Source organism: Dreissena polymorpha, unplaced genomic scaffold (assembly GCF_020536995.1).
Source record: "Dreissena polymorpha isolate Duluth1 unplaced genomic scaffold, UMN_Dpol_1.0 chrUn001, whole genome shotgun sequence".
Classification (NCBI taxonomy): domain Eukaryota; kingdom Metazoa; phylum Mollusca; class Bivalvia; order Myida; family Dreissenidae; genus Dreissena; species Dreissena polymorpha.
Window position 1 is genome coordinate 228,916 of NW_026273315.1, and position 14,188 is coordinate 243,103.

The 14,188-nt window shown below is 37.3% G+C and overlaps 2 protein-coding genes across 3 annotated transcripts; both read right to left on the reverse strand.

The window, feature by feature from the left end:
• Positions 1–374: 374 nt before the first annotated feature.
• LOC127863115 (uncharacterized) lies at positions 375–6,907 on the reverse strand. Of its 2 annotated transcripts, none has more exons than XM_052402478.1 (3): positions 5,467–6,907; positions 3,318–4,534; positions 375–2,990 (listed from the first exon to the last, which is right to left on the reverse strand). In XM_052402478.1, the coding sequence occupies exons 1-2, from the start codon at positions 5,487–5,489 to the stop codon at positions 3,487–3,489; spliced, it is 1,071 nt and encodes a 356-aa protein (XP_052258438.1). In that variant the 5' UTR covers positions 5,490–6,907; the 3' UTR covers positions 375–2,990; positions 3,318–3,486. The 2 variants fall into 2 exon arrangements, with proteins under 2 accessions (XP_052258438.1, XP_052258437.1); XM_052402477.1 differs by having other exon boundaries at positions 5,405–6,907.
• Positions 6,908–10,373: 3,466 nt separating this feature from the next.
• On the reverse strand, positions 10,374–14,014 carry LOC127863153 (paternally-expressed gene 3 protein-like). The gene is made up of 6 exons (XM_052402536.1): positions 13,993–14,014; positions 12,005–12,082; positions 11,660–11,950; positions 11,303–11,605; positions 11,012–11,248; positions 10,374–10,849 (listed from the first exon to the last, which is right to left on the reverse strand). Exons 1-6 carry the CDS (start codon positions 14,012–14,014, stop codon positions 10,599–10,601), a joined length of 1,182 nt encoding a protein of 393 aa, XP_052258496.1. The 3' UTR covers positions 10,374–10,598.
• Between the last annotated feature and the right edge of the window lie 174 nt (positions 14,015–14,188).

Consider the following 14,188-nt stretch of genomic DNA (forward strand, 5'->3'; position numbering starts at 1 on the left):
ATCAACTGTAGTAACACATCTTTGATAAATTTTAGTGCTTATATGCTTCTCAAAGTTTTCAACTTTCACTTTATTGATTTTTAAGATGATTGATCAATTGATAGCTGAAAGACTGTCAAATGAATATGGAATTGGGTTGTAGTAGATACAGTCAAGTTACCATTACCGGATCATTACCCATAGAGGATCACTTTCATGTTCAAGAATGCGCTTCCCGATAAATAGTTGTCAGTTTTGGATGATATTTTGAACACAGCATTTTCAATCACATATAGAAAACAATTATAACAAAAACAAATGAATATAATTTACAACTGGCAATGTAATTTGGGCATTGTAAACAACACAGGTCATGTTTCGACAGTTCAAATAGCGTGGTAGAAGCCCCCTGAGTGTATGACAAACTTCAACACATGCCGAAATCTGTGAAATGTCCCTTTAATGTTTCTTTTACACTTGATTGTGGTCGGTGTTTTTCAAAGGTAATATGTGTAAGAGGTGTGTTATATACAACGAACATTAATTTAAATTGCCAAACATTTTATATATAATCAATAAAAGTTATTTGGTATGTTAATAGATCAGTTTTGCTGTAATGTTTGTCACGACACGGATAATGGTGTAAAAGGTGTTGTATACCACACAAGATTCAATTAAAGTTAATTTATCTTGAAATTAATCATTTTGGTGCAAAACATAAAAAAGATATGAAGAATACAATTAAGTGTGTGTGTTTTTAAATATAGATTGTTTTTTATTGAACTAAACTCTGAAAGTGTTTTTCATTTGAGTGTTTGCATAAATTACTCATCTAGAACTCATTAACACGTCAATATTTGGACTAAGGTATGAGTTGACTACCGTGCGAGTTGACCAAAAAATGTGCGAGTTGACTACCGTGCGAGTTGACTTAGGTACGAGTTGACTGTAAACCTGACCTTCATCTTTTAGCCAAGTTTCATGCAAATGCTTCAAACAGTATCAGGGCATTTTTTCCTGTTTTTGTGAAGCTGCCTTGGCCCCCCCCCCCCTACCATCCCACCATTGTGAAAAAAATGAGTGGCGAACTTTTCAAAATTGTGAAAAAATGAGTTGCAAACTTTCTAAAAGTGTGAAAATTAGAGTCACAAACTTCTTAAAATTGTGAACATTTGAGTTGTGAACTTCTTGAAATTGTGAAAATTTGAGTCGTGAATTTCCCAAAATTGTGGAAAAGGGCTATTTTCACAAAAGGAAAAAAGCCCTGCAGTATAGGAGAACTCGATCAGACACAAAAATAGACAGGCTTTTGACCTTGAAGTGTGACTTTGAACTTTACCTTGCTTGACTGACTTATCCCTTTTGTTTGCTTCATGACCTTAACAATTGATGCAAGTTTCTTGAACATCCTTGAAAAGGTATAAGAACAACATCATGGAAACAAAAGTGTTGCAGACTCAAAAGTGTTACGAACAGATTGAGGAAATTACTATAATACCATGTCTCGCTATGCGACCCCGGAATAGAAATAGTTTCAAAAAAACTGGTTCAAGTCTGGAGTGACTGCTCGCAGATTTATATTTGGCATTATGATTTCACATTGAATTGAATACATCATCCCCCTTTTGGCCATTAATGATTCTTTTTTACTCTTTATTATACACTACATTGATATCTGCCTGATAAAACGCTACCAGATATATTATTTTAACTTCAACAGGAAATTGTTATATCAGCCAATTTTTGGTAATATTACTTGGAATCAACACTTAGATTATCAATTTTTGGTACAATATTATCAGATTCAATGAAACCAACAATTTGATACAAAAATGTCATATATTTTTGACAGAAAAATTTACAAACACAGCAAAACACATATTTTACAAGTATTAAGCGCAAGTGCTCATGATGTCATTATTAAGTAGTCAAACATCAAAAATCATATTCATTCCCGCTAAAAATGCAGCATTTCAGCGATAATTTCATTATTTCTTTCAAAATGGAGACGAAGTTATGATGAACAGAAAAAAAAATAACTGCCTGATCGTATTTTTATATATCAGGCTTGGTGAAAATAAACTTAAGGTTTCGCAAGCGTCACCATTATTTTATTCTAAGCCTCGCCTGATATCATACAAAACAAACAGAGAGTAACTTGTTTTTCTCTACCAACTCAGGGTTTGGTACACAATTATGATTAGCAAAGCAAAGCGCAAAATGATGGAAAACAATCATACAAGCTGTAAAACAATAACAACGCATTTCAAAGTTGTTTTAATGTGAAAACTATCTATTAATGACAAAATATCCGCTAGTATTATTGATCCATAAGTATTCCCTTGACTTAAATATATCAGAGCCACTTAAAGAGCAAAAAATGAACCAAGCAACACATTGTTACAAATCTAATGTATCACATTCTAAACATAGCATGCGTAATAACATTATTTAAAGAAACAAATAAGTATGTACACTTCAAATTCATTCTTGAATTGTTACATAACACTATTACACAAACAGCTATTGTCATTTATTTCGACTTATTACAACACATCAAATATATATATGTGTAACATAGCACTTAATGACTAACAGCTATAGTAATTTAAATCACTTTATAGTAATCTATATCACTTATCATTACACATCAGAAACAAGAATGATAAGCTATTTCACTTTGTACACCAGGATCTTGTTGTAAACCATTCCCACAATAATGGAGTCAGTGTTGCTGTTGTAGCAGACCGACCATAGCCCATCCCTTTTTGTAGCCAGAGTGGCCAGCTTCCTACTGCCCTTACTGTCAATCTGTAGGATATTATAGGAATCAGGTCCACATACCAGCACCTGGCCTGCAGGTGTCACATGTACACAAGTTGGACGTGGCAATTCAGGGTCTGTGAAGATTGAAAGGACTGATCCATCCCTGGCCAGGGTGAGGACATTGTCCTGATTGAAGTTCGTGATATACAACTTGTCACCTGTCGGGCTCACTGCACATCTACAGACTGCAAAACAGAATACATGATTATAATCTTTTGCCATAATTATGAGTGAAATCAGACAAGCATAGTGCATACATGTATGTGTAAAACATCATGAATTAAGTTGCGTTTGTTACTTTCACTTAAGGACAATAATGTAGAAAAAAAAACAATAATGAAACTTTCCTGTCTAGTACTTTTTCACATATTACAAAAGCAACCTCTTAAAATTATCCTCACATAAATTAAGTATTGTTTTTTATTTCATGTTTGTTGTTTGCATCAATAAAAGACAAATTTAAGTTTAAAATCATAAGTATATAATATAAAGAAACAAGCTTAATTACATACCATATTACACCATGTTTATTTGATATCAACGAAATATAAAGAACAGGTCAAAAACTATTCTTTTCACAGCCATGCACTTTTTTTTCAAAGACCTGTCATGGAGTGACAGTCAATATATATTAATAACTATTTGTATGAGTAATACTGCAGAATTTGAAGGGTTTTGCTGCTATAATGATATGTTCTTGATCATAGAGATAAATCCAATATGATTCTCAACTGACTTATTCTCGTGAAGTTTGCTGACTAGTTTACCATCCAGCGAGTAATTGGATAGTTCAGTACCAGAGGTTACAAACAGGTCTCCCTGGTGGGAGGCAATACCGTAACAGTCATGTTGAAACTTGAGCTTTCTGTCTTTCACCAGCTGGTTGTTGTTGACTTTGATAAACTGGACCTTTGAACCAACAGTAACACCAACCTCACTTGGTGTGATCTGACACATGTACTTACACATGCCCAAAAGCCCATCAAATACACTACAGTGACTCACAACCTGGTACTGCTGGTTTAGCAGCTTTACTTGCTTATTATATTCGTCTACAACAAGGACTTGTCCACTAGGGAGAACACAAATGGCTCTGATACTGCAACGTTTTTCACGCTGTACGCATACATCATACTCAGACATTCCATCAATACTTATGATTTGGTCTGCATTTCCCACTGCAGTCAATGACTGGGCATTGTGTTCAATCTTCCCAAGACCTGATAACTGGGAAAGGTACTGCATTATTTCATTATTAGGCTGGAAGGTTATTGAAAATTTTAGTTGAGCAAAGTTCTTTTTTTGATAGTTTTCCAACTGCTGTATTTTGTCCTTGCATTTAATGCTGGCTATAAAAGATAGTTCTTGCTTGCTTTTATCGCTTATGTCCTGAATAGCGTCTCTAAGTTGTTTTAATTCATTTTCAAGAGGGGAACATTTGTCAACATCACTTTTTAGAGAGGCTTGCAGTTTGGTAAGAGTATCTTTCATTTCCTGCAGTGTCTTCTTTTCAAGCATGTCAAAGGCTGCAAGTATTTTTTGCCGAGTTTCCTGTATCTTGTGTAACTGCTCATCATATGAACTTTGCACAGACTGAATGCTAGCCTCCTGGTTGTCTTGAAGCTTCTTCATTTCTGCCAGAGTAGTTTGGATAGTAACTGATATTTGTTTAAGGTCTGTGGAGGTATTTTCAACCAAGTCAGATAAAAGCATCACCGTTTTGCATTGCCTGTTAGAAAAAATTGTATCTTTATTAAAACCAATAATTCATAAATGATGCATAAATAAATGGCATACTAATTTTGTACAGATTGATCAATCTAAATCTGATAACACAAGGGGTATACAATGCCTCCTATTGCGTAGCTTTGAAATAAAATTTCAATACATCATTTGGCAAGTTTAGAAATTATCTCCCTTTTAAAGCTTATTACTTCCCTAGGATTGTATTTCTTTTACTTTTGACCTTGAAAGATGACCTTGACCATTCACCACTCAAAATGTGCAGCTTCATGAGATACACATGCATGCCAAATATCAAGTTGCTATGTTCAATATTGCAAAAGTTATGGCCAATGTTAAAGTTTTCAGACAGACGGACAGACAGAGGGACGAACTGACGGACTGTTCAACTGCTATATGCCATCCTACCGGGGGCATAAAAAGGTTGATAAAAAAAGACAAATTCATTGATTATCTACATGTATTTGGTTAATGATGTGTGAATCTTTGTTATTTTGTACCATACATTAACTTTAAAGGCTCATAGCATACAAAATAGTGTGACAAGTATTGAAACGTCATGGCTTCTATGATCTCTTTCTTTTTTTAATATTTCACAAGTATATAAGTGACATTAATGTTGTAAGTGTACAGTTTCACATATTATAATTAAAGCAGGACCATCTAACTGGTTTAGTTTACCTCCAACTTAACTGGAACTTAAGTATACATTAATAATCTTAAAATAACATCAGTATTATTAATATTATTTACTTTATTTTTTATTTTTCTATGAGTATTCAAGTTCATTTCAAAGTAGTTTAAAACAATACACTTTTTGTCTTAACAATTTTTACATCAAATATCATATAAATACCTGTGATAATGGAAAGCACAAGTATTGCAGCACAGCTTGCTATGGTCTTCGCAAAAACTTACAACGTTTTCTTCTTTGTGAACATCACATTTAAGAAGAAAATCTTCCACCTTCTTGACCACTGGCCATTTCTTCATATCACTCCTTCCATGAGTGGAATGTTTCTTAAACAACTGGCTGTGCAAGTGAATACATTTTTGGCAGTAAAACATCACACAAGATTCACAATAGAAATCAGCAGATTCTTCCAGTTTCTCGTCTTCACATGCCCAACACAAAAAGTCTTGGACCCAGTCATTTCCTTTTTCAATGGTGGATTGCGAAAACGTTGCCATTTTGCTGACCACTGAATCTTTTGTTCAGTACATCTTTGATTTAACTCAAATAATAGGGCATCTAGGCTCATTGACTATTAAACAAAAAAACACTCCATCTAGCTATTGTCCAATGTCTATCAACAAGTAATGTTCAGCTAAACAGATTCAAATAAATATCAACTTCGGTTTGTTGGCAAGTTTATATCTCCAGCAAACAAAGTACTAATGTCACCAGTCATGTGACATGCGTAAGATAAAGATATTGGCCCACAGAGCTTTAACAACTAGTTTATGTGTGCATACAAAGCGGAAGTATCGCAACTCAATCACTAAAGCAACGAGGCCAACTTGATAACATGAGAATCAACAAGAATGTTTATCTATGAACTACATGTACTTCAATTTGATAATAGGCCAATATTGGACTTAAACATTGTGATGAATGTTCTCTGTTAAAATCAAAAAGAAATACATGTAATTGGTTTGCATTAAAGATAATTAGTTATATGAACAGTATCAAAAGAGGACCATGGGCCCTAAGGTGCTCACCTAATAGGCAAAATGAACTAAACTATTCTGAAAAGATGGACTTCAGCAGGATAAGCATTGAGAGAGTTAAAATGATAAAAGTCCATTTTAAAACTGAATATAATATATTTCATGATTGTTTCAAATTGCATTTATTTTCATGTTATCAGGTTAAACAAACTTCACTTTTCTATACATTATCAGGTTAAACAAAGTTTACTTTTCTACTGAAATAAGGCAGTCTATTGAAACAAGGGCTGTTTGTAAAACATGCATGCCCCCCATATGGGCTGTCAGTTGTAGTGGCAGCCATTGTGTGAATACGTTTTTTTTCACTGTGACCTTGACCTTTGACCAAATGTAAGTTATCATCCGGAAACCATTGTACTATTTCGAGTCACTGTGACCTTGACCTTTGACCTAGTGACCTGAAAATCAATAGGGGTCATCTGCCAGTCAAGATCAATCTACCTATGAAGTTTCATGATCCTAGGCGTAAGCAGTCTTGAGTTATCATCCGGAAAGTCACTGTGACCTTGACCTAGTGACCTAACAAGAGCTGTCAGAGGACAGCGCGTTCGACTATTCGAGTGCTTGATAGTATAACGTAAGCCATCATAGGGAAATTGTTCATATTCAATATAAAGAAGTGAAACTCCAGCTGCTGGAGCAGTATTGAATTATTATCATAAACAATCAGTTGGTCCTTTATTTAAGGCAAGTGACCAATTGCCCAAACAGTACAAAACAGCACAATACAAAACAACATAAACACAAATAAGAATAAAGCTGGGGTCACCGCCTTGGAACGGTCAATGCAAAGCATTGGGGGTTTAAACCGGTTTTAGAGCGCTCAACCTCACACTTGGCCCAGCAATATTCATGTTAATTTAATTGTAAATAAAAATTAACCTCATAGCATTGTAACTCAAACTAAACAATAATAAAAGGGAATTAAAACGCATTCAATTTAATTATCATTTGATTACTCAATGGTGGGAAAGATACCAGAGCAAGAGAGTTACGACTTTTTGAGGCACGATGAAATGAAACTACTAACAAGTATCTACTACATTCCTTCTTTATAGAAAAAGATTTAAAAATATAGCGTCATAAAGTTAATATTGCAGATCATCATCGCGCAAATACAGGAAGAAGGAGCAATAATGGGTGTAAAGGATCCATATTACATACCTTTGTTGTTTATGCGATTGCTTAAAAATAAATCTAACAAGAAACACCTATCAGAGATGAAATAAAATGAAAATTGAACGATATAAAACCAATGACCTATGCATGAAGATTACAACAGTGAAAGTGGGTCGTATGACTTCTTCAGGGGTGTATACAGATATGCGTTAACGATTCTCCAGTGCGAATTCACAATAGAACTATTGTCTTGTAAAAACCTGCAGCCACAGGAAACAACTTCACGCTGATTTATGCCATGTGCTATAGACTGGATTTATTAGACGATCTTTCAAAAATAAAAAAAGGAAAAAAAAATATTATTTTTTTTTGGGGGGGGGGGGTAGGGGGTGGTCAGAGGGGGGTATAATGTGAGGTGTGGTAATTTATTAGATGTTAAAAAAACAAAAAATGGGGGTGGGGGTAGGGGGGAGTGAGATGGGGGGGTATAATGTGGGGTGTGGTAATTTATTAGATGTTTAAAAAAATGGGGGGGGGGGGGTAGGAGGAGTGAGAGGGGGGGGGGGGGGGTATAATGTGGGGTGTGGTAATTTATTAGATGTTTAAAAAAATGTTCTTATTTTTTTTTGGGGGGGGGGTAAGAGGGGGGTATAATGTGGGGTGTGGTAATTTATTAGATGATGTTTAAAAAAAAAATTGGGGGATTGAGGTTGGGGGGGGAAGGGATTCTGGTAGGGGCGTGGGGTATTGTTTGGGTGGAATCCATTGTGGTATTCAGCACACTGACATGAACAAATATCCTCTATTTATTAAACATGAAATTTAAACTTATTTTTTCCCCTGTATATAAGAAAGATATAATAGTGTATTACCTCCCCTGTCCTGCTTATATTTATATTAATCAACAAAATTAAACATTAACACAATATTTAATATACAAAATATACAAAAAAATCTCATATTCTGATAATATTTTTACTGATCCACTTTATTTTACTCAAATGATGATGTTTCATTGGACTGATAATTATAGATTTAGGATTACAGACCAGTTGCTTAAGTTATATTGTTCAGAGTTAGCCCTGTTGGCCGCGTATGCGTTCTTGAGTTATCATCCAAAAACCATTTTACCATTTGGAGTCATCGTGACCTTGACCTTTGACCTAGTGACCTCAAAATCAAAAGGGGTCATCTGCGAATCATGATCAATGATCATACTAATTTACTTAAAGTAGCCCAGTTTATTAAATAGAGAATAATAGGTTAGTGTTGATTATAGATCAGGTTTATCATGCGAGGCTTAGAAAACAAAAAGCACGAGCCTTGGCGAGTGCTTTTTCGTTTTCGTGCCGAGCATGATAAACCTGATCTATAATCAACACTGACCTATTATTCTATTTATCCCACTTTTTATTCAGTAAACTTTTTTTATTTAAACAAAATAAGTTTTCGCGAGTGTTTGTCGTACTTTGATAATGACTGTAGTGTAACCAAGGTCAGTGTATTACTTCGCGTTCCAAAAATAACCGCTGATCAAATAATCATTTTTTTAAATCAGAATATCGTTCTGTAACAAAGTGTCGAGTGTTATTAATTACAATTTTAATCATATTGAATTGCAAATCTTTAAGTTTTATGATATCAATATGACATTAAGTTGTTATATACAAGGAACTACATTTGTTTACAACGTAGCCTAACACCACACACAATTCACTTTCGATGTCAAACTATCGAGTCGATCACGAGGTGCACATTATTTGCTTCTTTGTTATAATATGTGGTTATTTCGTGACGAAATAACAAAGATTACTTGGATTTAAGCTAATTATATACATTAACATTTTGAATGTTGAAAGTGGCACCAAAGAATTGTGAGGCAAAGTTGTTCGAACGCTGGTGAACCGTGAAGTGACTGGGTGGGGCGAACATCAAGATCAACTTGTTCGACGGTAGACAGTGGTTGTCTAGGCTGCATTTCGGCCATAGTTTCGGTGCGTGAAGGTGTACAAGAGGAACTGTTGGATTGTTACATTTACTGGACTGAGCAAGAATGAACACTTTTGCAGCTGTTCAACAGATATGTTGGAATAATTGGTTAAGGACTGGCCATTTTTGTGCCCTGTTATTGCCATGGTTTCAGTGGGTGGATATTTGTATTTCGAAATTTTTGGACCAGGAATTTGCGAACTGAGTGGTTCGTTATTCTCTTGTGCTTGAGAAAGCCGGAGTCTTTTGCCATGGCCTTCAGCATCTGACCTAACTTGTTGACACCCAATTGTTGACGCAAGAATCACCGGGATGCAGTGTCATTTGTGCGTATTGCCAGGTAGAAAAGATGCTTTGAAGAAAAATCAGATGGATGCATATCCGAGTACAGCTTGTAAATTAACACAGGATTTCTTGGTCCAGACGATTGTTTTCTACGGTCAAAGGGGAGCAACTCGCACTGACTTCTTCAAAGGGGAGCAACAACAACAGAACCTATTTGCATAGTGTTAAATTTACCTAATACTTGAGGTTTTAATAAAAATAAATGACAAAAAAACACGTTTTTTTGCTACTTTCCTTTGTTTTAAGGTCATTAAGATTGACAAACATTTGAGATTGTTTTTATTATTGATGCACTTGGCAAACAGGTGACGAGGTGCGTGGGAAAAAGTAGTCCCGGTTCGGCAGTTGATGACGTCATTTCGTGCCATTGATTATAGCCTTGCCGTTGATTATAGATGAAATTTAATAAACGGGGCTTTAATCAACCGATTTCGCTGTAAAAGTGGGATAAAATCAGTTAAACGACATTAATTAACGAATCGTATAATTGTATTGATATTATTAGTGATGATGTTATTAATATATGTAATCTACATGTATTCAATTATACATTTAAAAAGTTACTTTAAAACTATAAGTTCTCATCTGAAGTCCGTTAATTGCACAATCCCTGCAGATATTCATCACAAACTAATGCAACATAAATTGGGATATATGTATTATACTTCACAAATGTAAGCATCCTCTGAATAAAAAATTACGGTAACAAATATATTAATATTAAATGTTGGTCTTCAACCAAATAACAGAACCAAAAATGAACAAGCAAAATAATTTGGCATACAAACACATAACCCTATAACAATTTTTAAATCAGACACATAACTGAAAGATTATATCTTAAATCTGTCACATGCTGTTTACTTTTAAAGCTGCTTCACGCAAAAATGCTGTAGCTCCAGACCATCCTGCTCATCGGGTACCCTGCCTGCTAATGAGACCATGAAACCTTGCGTGATTTCATAGTGGACAGAGTAGCTCCTCACAGACTGGGATTGCACAGGCTGGCCTAGAGCTACACTGGCTGCAGGCTGGTCTAGAGCTACACTGGCCACAGGCAGGTCAAGAGCTACACTGGCCACAGGCTGGTCTAGAGCTACACTGGCCACAGGCTGACCTAGAGCTACACTGGCCACAGGTTGGCATAGAGCTACACTGGCCACAGGCAGGTCAAGAGCTACACTGGCCACAGGCTGGTCTAGAGCTACACTGGCCACAGGCTGGTCTAGAGCTACACTGGCCACAGGCTGGCATAGAGCTACACTGGCCACAGGCTGACCAAGAGCTACACTGGCTGCAGGCTGGTCTAGAGCTACACTGGCCACAGGCAGGTCTAGAGCTACACTGGCCACAGGCTGGCATAGAGCTACACTGGCCACAGGCTGGTCTAGAGCTACACTGGCCACAGGTTGGCATAGAGCTACACTGGCCACAGGCTGGTCTAGAGCTACACTGGCCACAGGCTGGTCTAGAGCTACACTGGCCACAGGCTGGTCTAGAGCTACACTGGCCACAGGTTGGCATAGAGCTACACTGGCCACAGGCTGACCAAGAGCTACACTGGCCGCAGGCTGGCCTAGAGCTACACTGGCCACAGGCTGGCATAGAGCTACACTGGCCACAGGCTGGTCTAGAGCTACACTGGCTGCAGGCTGGTCTAGAGCTACACTGGCCACAGGCTGGTCTAGAGCTACACTGGCCACAGGCTGGCCTAGAGCTACACTGGCCACAGGTTGGCATAGAGCTACACTGGCCACAGGCTGGTCTAGAGCTACACTGGCCACAGGCTGGCCTATAGCTACACTGGCCACAGGCTGGCATAGAGCTACACTGGCCACAGGCTGGTCTAGAGCTACACTGGCTGCAGGCTGGTCTAGAGCTACACTGGCCACAGGCTGACCTAGAGCTACACTGGCCACAGGCTGACCTAGAGCTACACTGGCCACAGGCTGACCTAGAGCTACACTGGCTGCAGGCTGGTCTAGAGCTACACTGGCCACAGGCTGGTCTAGAGCTACACTGGCCACAGGCTGGTCTAGAGCTACACTGGCCACAGGCTGACCTAGAGCTACACTGGCCACAGGCTGGTCTAGAGCTACACTGGCCACAGGCTGGTCTAGAGCTACACTGGCCACAGGCTGGTCTAGAGCTACACTGGCCACAGGTTGGCATAGAGCTACACTGGCCACAGGCTGGTCTAGAGCTACACTGGCTGCAGGCTGGCCTAGAGCTACACTGGCCACAGGCTGACCTAGAGCTACACTGGCCACAGGCTGGTCTAGAGCTACACTGGCTGCAGGCTGGTCTAGAGCTACACTGGCCACAGGCTGGTCTAGAGCTGCACTGGCCACTTATGGTATAAGACCAATTTTTGCATGGGTATTACCCCTTTGCATGCTGGGAAATTTGTTGTCAGCTAAAATGTCGTCTGCTGAATTTCTAAAATTAGCATTCTCTTCGATTTTTTTCACAGAATACTATCAGAATAGCTAACAGTTTGGATTTAGATGAGACGCCACAGAATAGCAAACAGTTTGGATCCTGATGAGACACCACATTATGTGGCGTCTCATCTGGATCCAAACTTTTTGCAAAGGCCTTCAAAATTCAGTTCCAGCACTGAAAGAGTTAACCACCATTATCATATGTCTTTAAACCTTTGTAATATACCAGCAAGTCGTTAAATATCTGAATTTCATCACTTAAATTGCATCAATATTAGCAATTAATAAAATTTGTGATTTCTTTTAATCATCTTCGACTGTGGATCACCAAATACTGTAAAAGTTCCTTTAGCAACAGATATACAATACAATGACAACATGGGTGTATCAAAAGACAACATGTTCATATCAAAGTTTTTGCACAAAGACTAGAAGACTTATTGTACATGGTCCAGAATGTTACATAATTATATTTGTTAGAGATAAAGTCTCTGTTTGAACCTTTCTCTAAGAAAACTTGGGTCAATGCATTTGCTGAAGTCAGGGCCGTACCCAGGATTTTTTGACTGGGGGGGCCCAACCGGAAAAAGGGTTTGGGAGGGTTCCCCCCTCCCTATATATATACTTTTTTAATTTGGCACTTTGCAAGGTGAATTTTAATGCTTATAAAAATGGTGTTTTGTGATATGAATTAATGGAATATAACAAGTAAATCAGCACATTTCGGAAGTCTTAAGCTTTAAACAATGGTGTGAATTCACAACAATATTAAAAGCTTTAGATATTCGAAACTTACAGGTTTAAACTGACGATTATCCACATCAACTCTCGTATTGCTTCCACCATTTTTTTCACAAATCAATAACGTCACAGGTTTTTTTCTCTGATTTTTGGGGAAAGACCTTGCCTTTTTTAAGGAAAAAAATTGCGCGAAACGCCTAATTTTTGGGGGAAATAATGAAAGTCTTAAGTAATCAATTTAACATATTTTACTGTTTTCAAACAAATTCAAGGCAACATATAATTTAATTATACAATATTTTTCTACACTGGATCAGATTAACTCATATATTGAGATCGAATTGTTGTTTCAATTTTCTTTTTTTTTACCAATGAGCCATTAATAGGTTGACATTACTCAATTCTCGGTACTCAATTATAAATGCGGGGAATCACGTGGTCAGATTTGATAAAAAATAGCCGCCGATGCCTCGATTTAATGGGAAATTGAGTCTTCAAACAGGTACATCTACTTTATTACGTACTTGTTTTTAATCGGATAACGCCTATCATAGGGCCAGCCGGAACCGTTTTCCGCTGGTTGGTCTGAGTGTGGAGGTAACTCATGGAATATTTCGCGATTTCCTTACGGAAAATGTTTGAAGACTCAATTTCTCCATCGAATTGATGCATCGGCGGCCATTTTTTTATCAAATCTGACCACGTGATTCCCCGCATTGAATTATTTTAAATACTGAATTCTGCCAAATTCTTATCTGTTGCTCAGCAAATTTATGAATCTGTTTTTCTTTTCAACAGACATGTTAACTATCTCATCGTAGTCTTTTTCAGTGATTTCCTTGCAAAAAATGATAAATACTAAGTTTTAATACCTTTGTCAGTGTTTTGTTCCGGTTCAAATTCAGGGGCCTATCTCAATGTAAAAAGTATATATTGGGACCTAAAAATTCCCAAATAAAAGGTTTCCAAAAAAAACAAGTTAACTTTTATAGAGGAAAAATACGTCTAGGGGAAAGGGCCTTCTCAAAGAAGGAAAAACACCTGCGTCAGCAATAATCAGACCATATTCTACAACCTCCTGTAGCAGTTGCTTCCATTTGCTGCACTAATCAAAATTCATGTTACATCAACCATCGATAGATAAAGCATTCATGATCACAATGGGGGACTGATCGGGGATGTGTGTACAAGGCGATAAGAAAACATTGCCTTGGGGCTTATCTCCATTGGCGAGCGCTAATCCCCTTGTTTATCGGGGACAATAAAACATA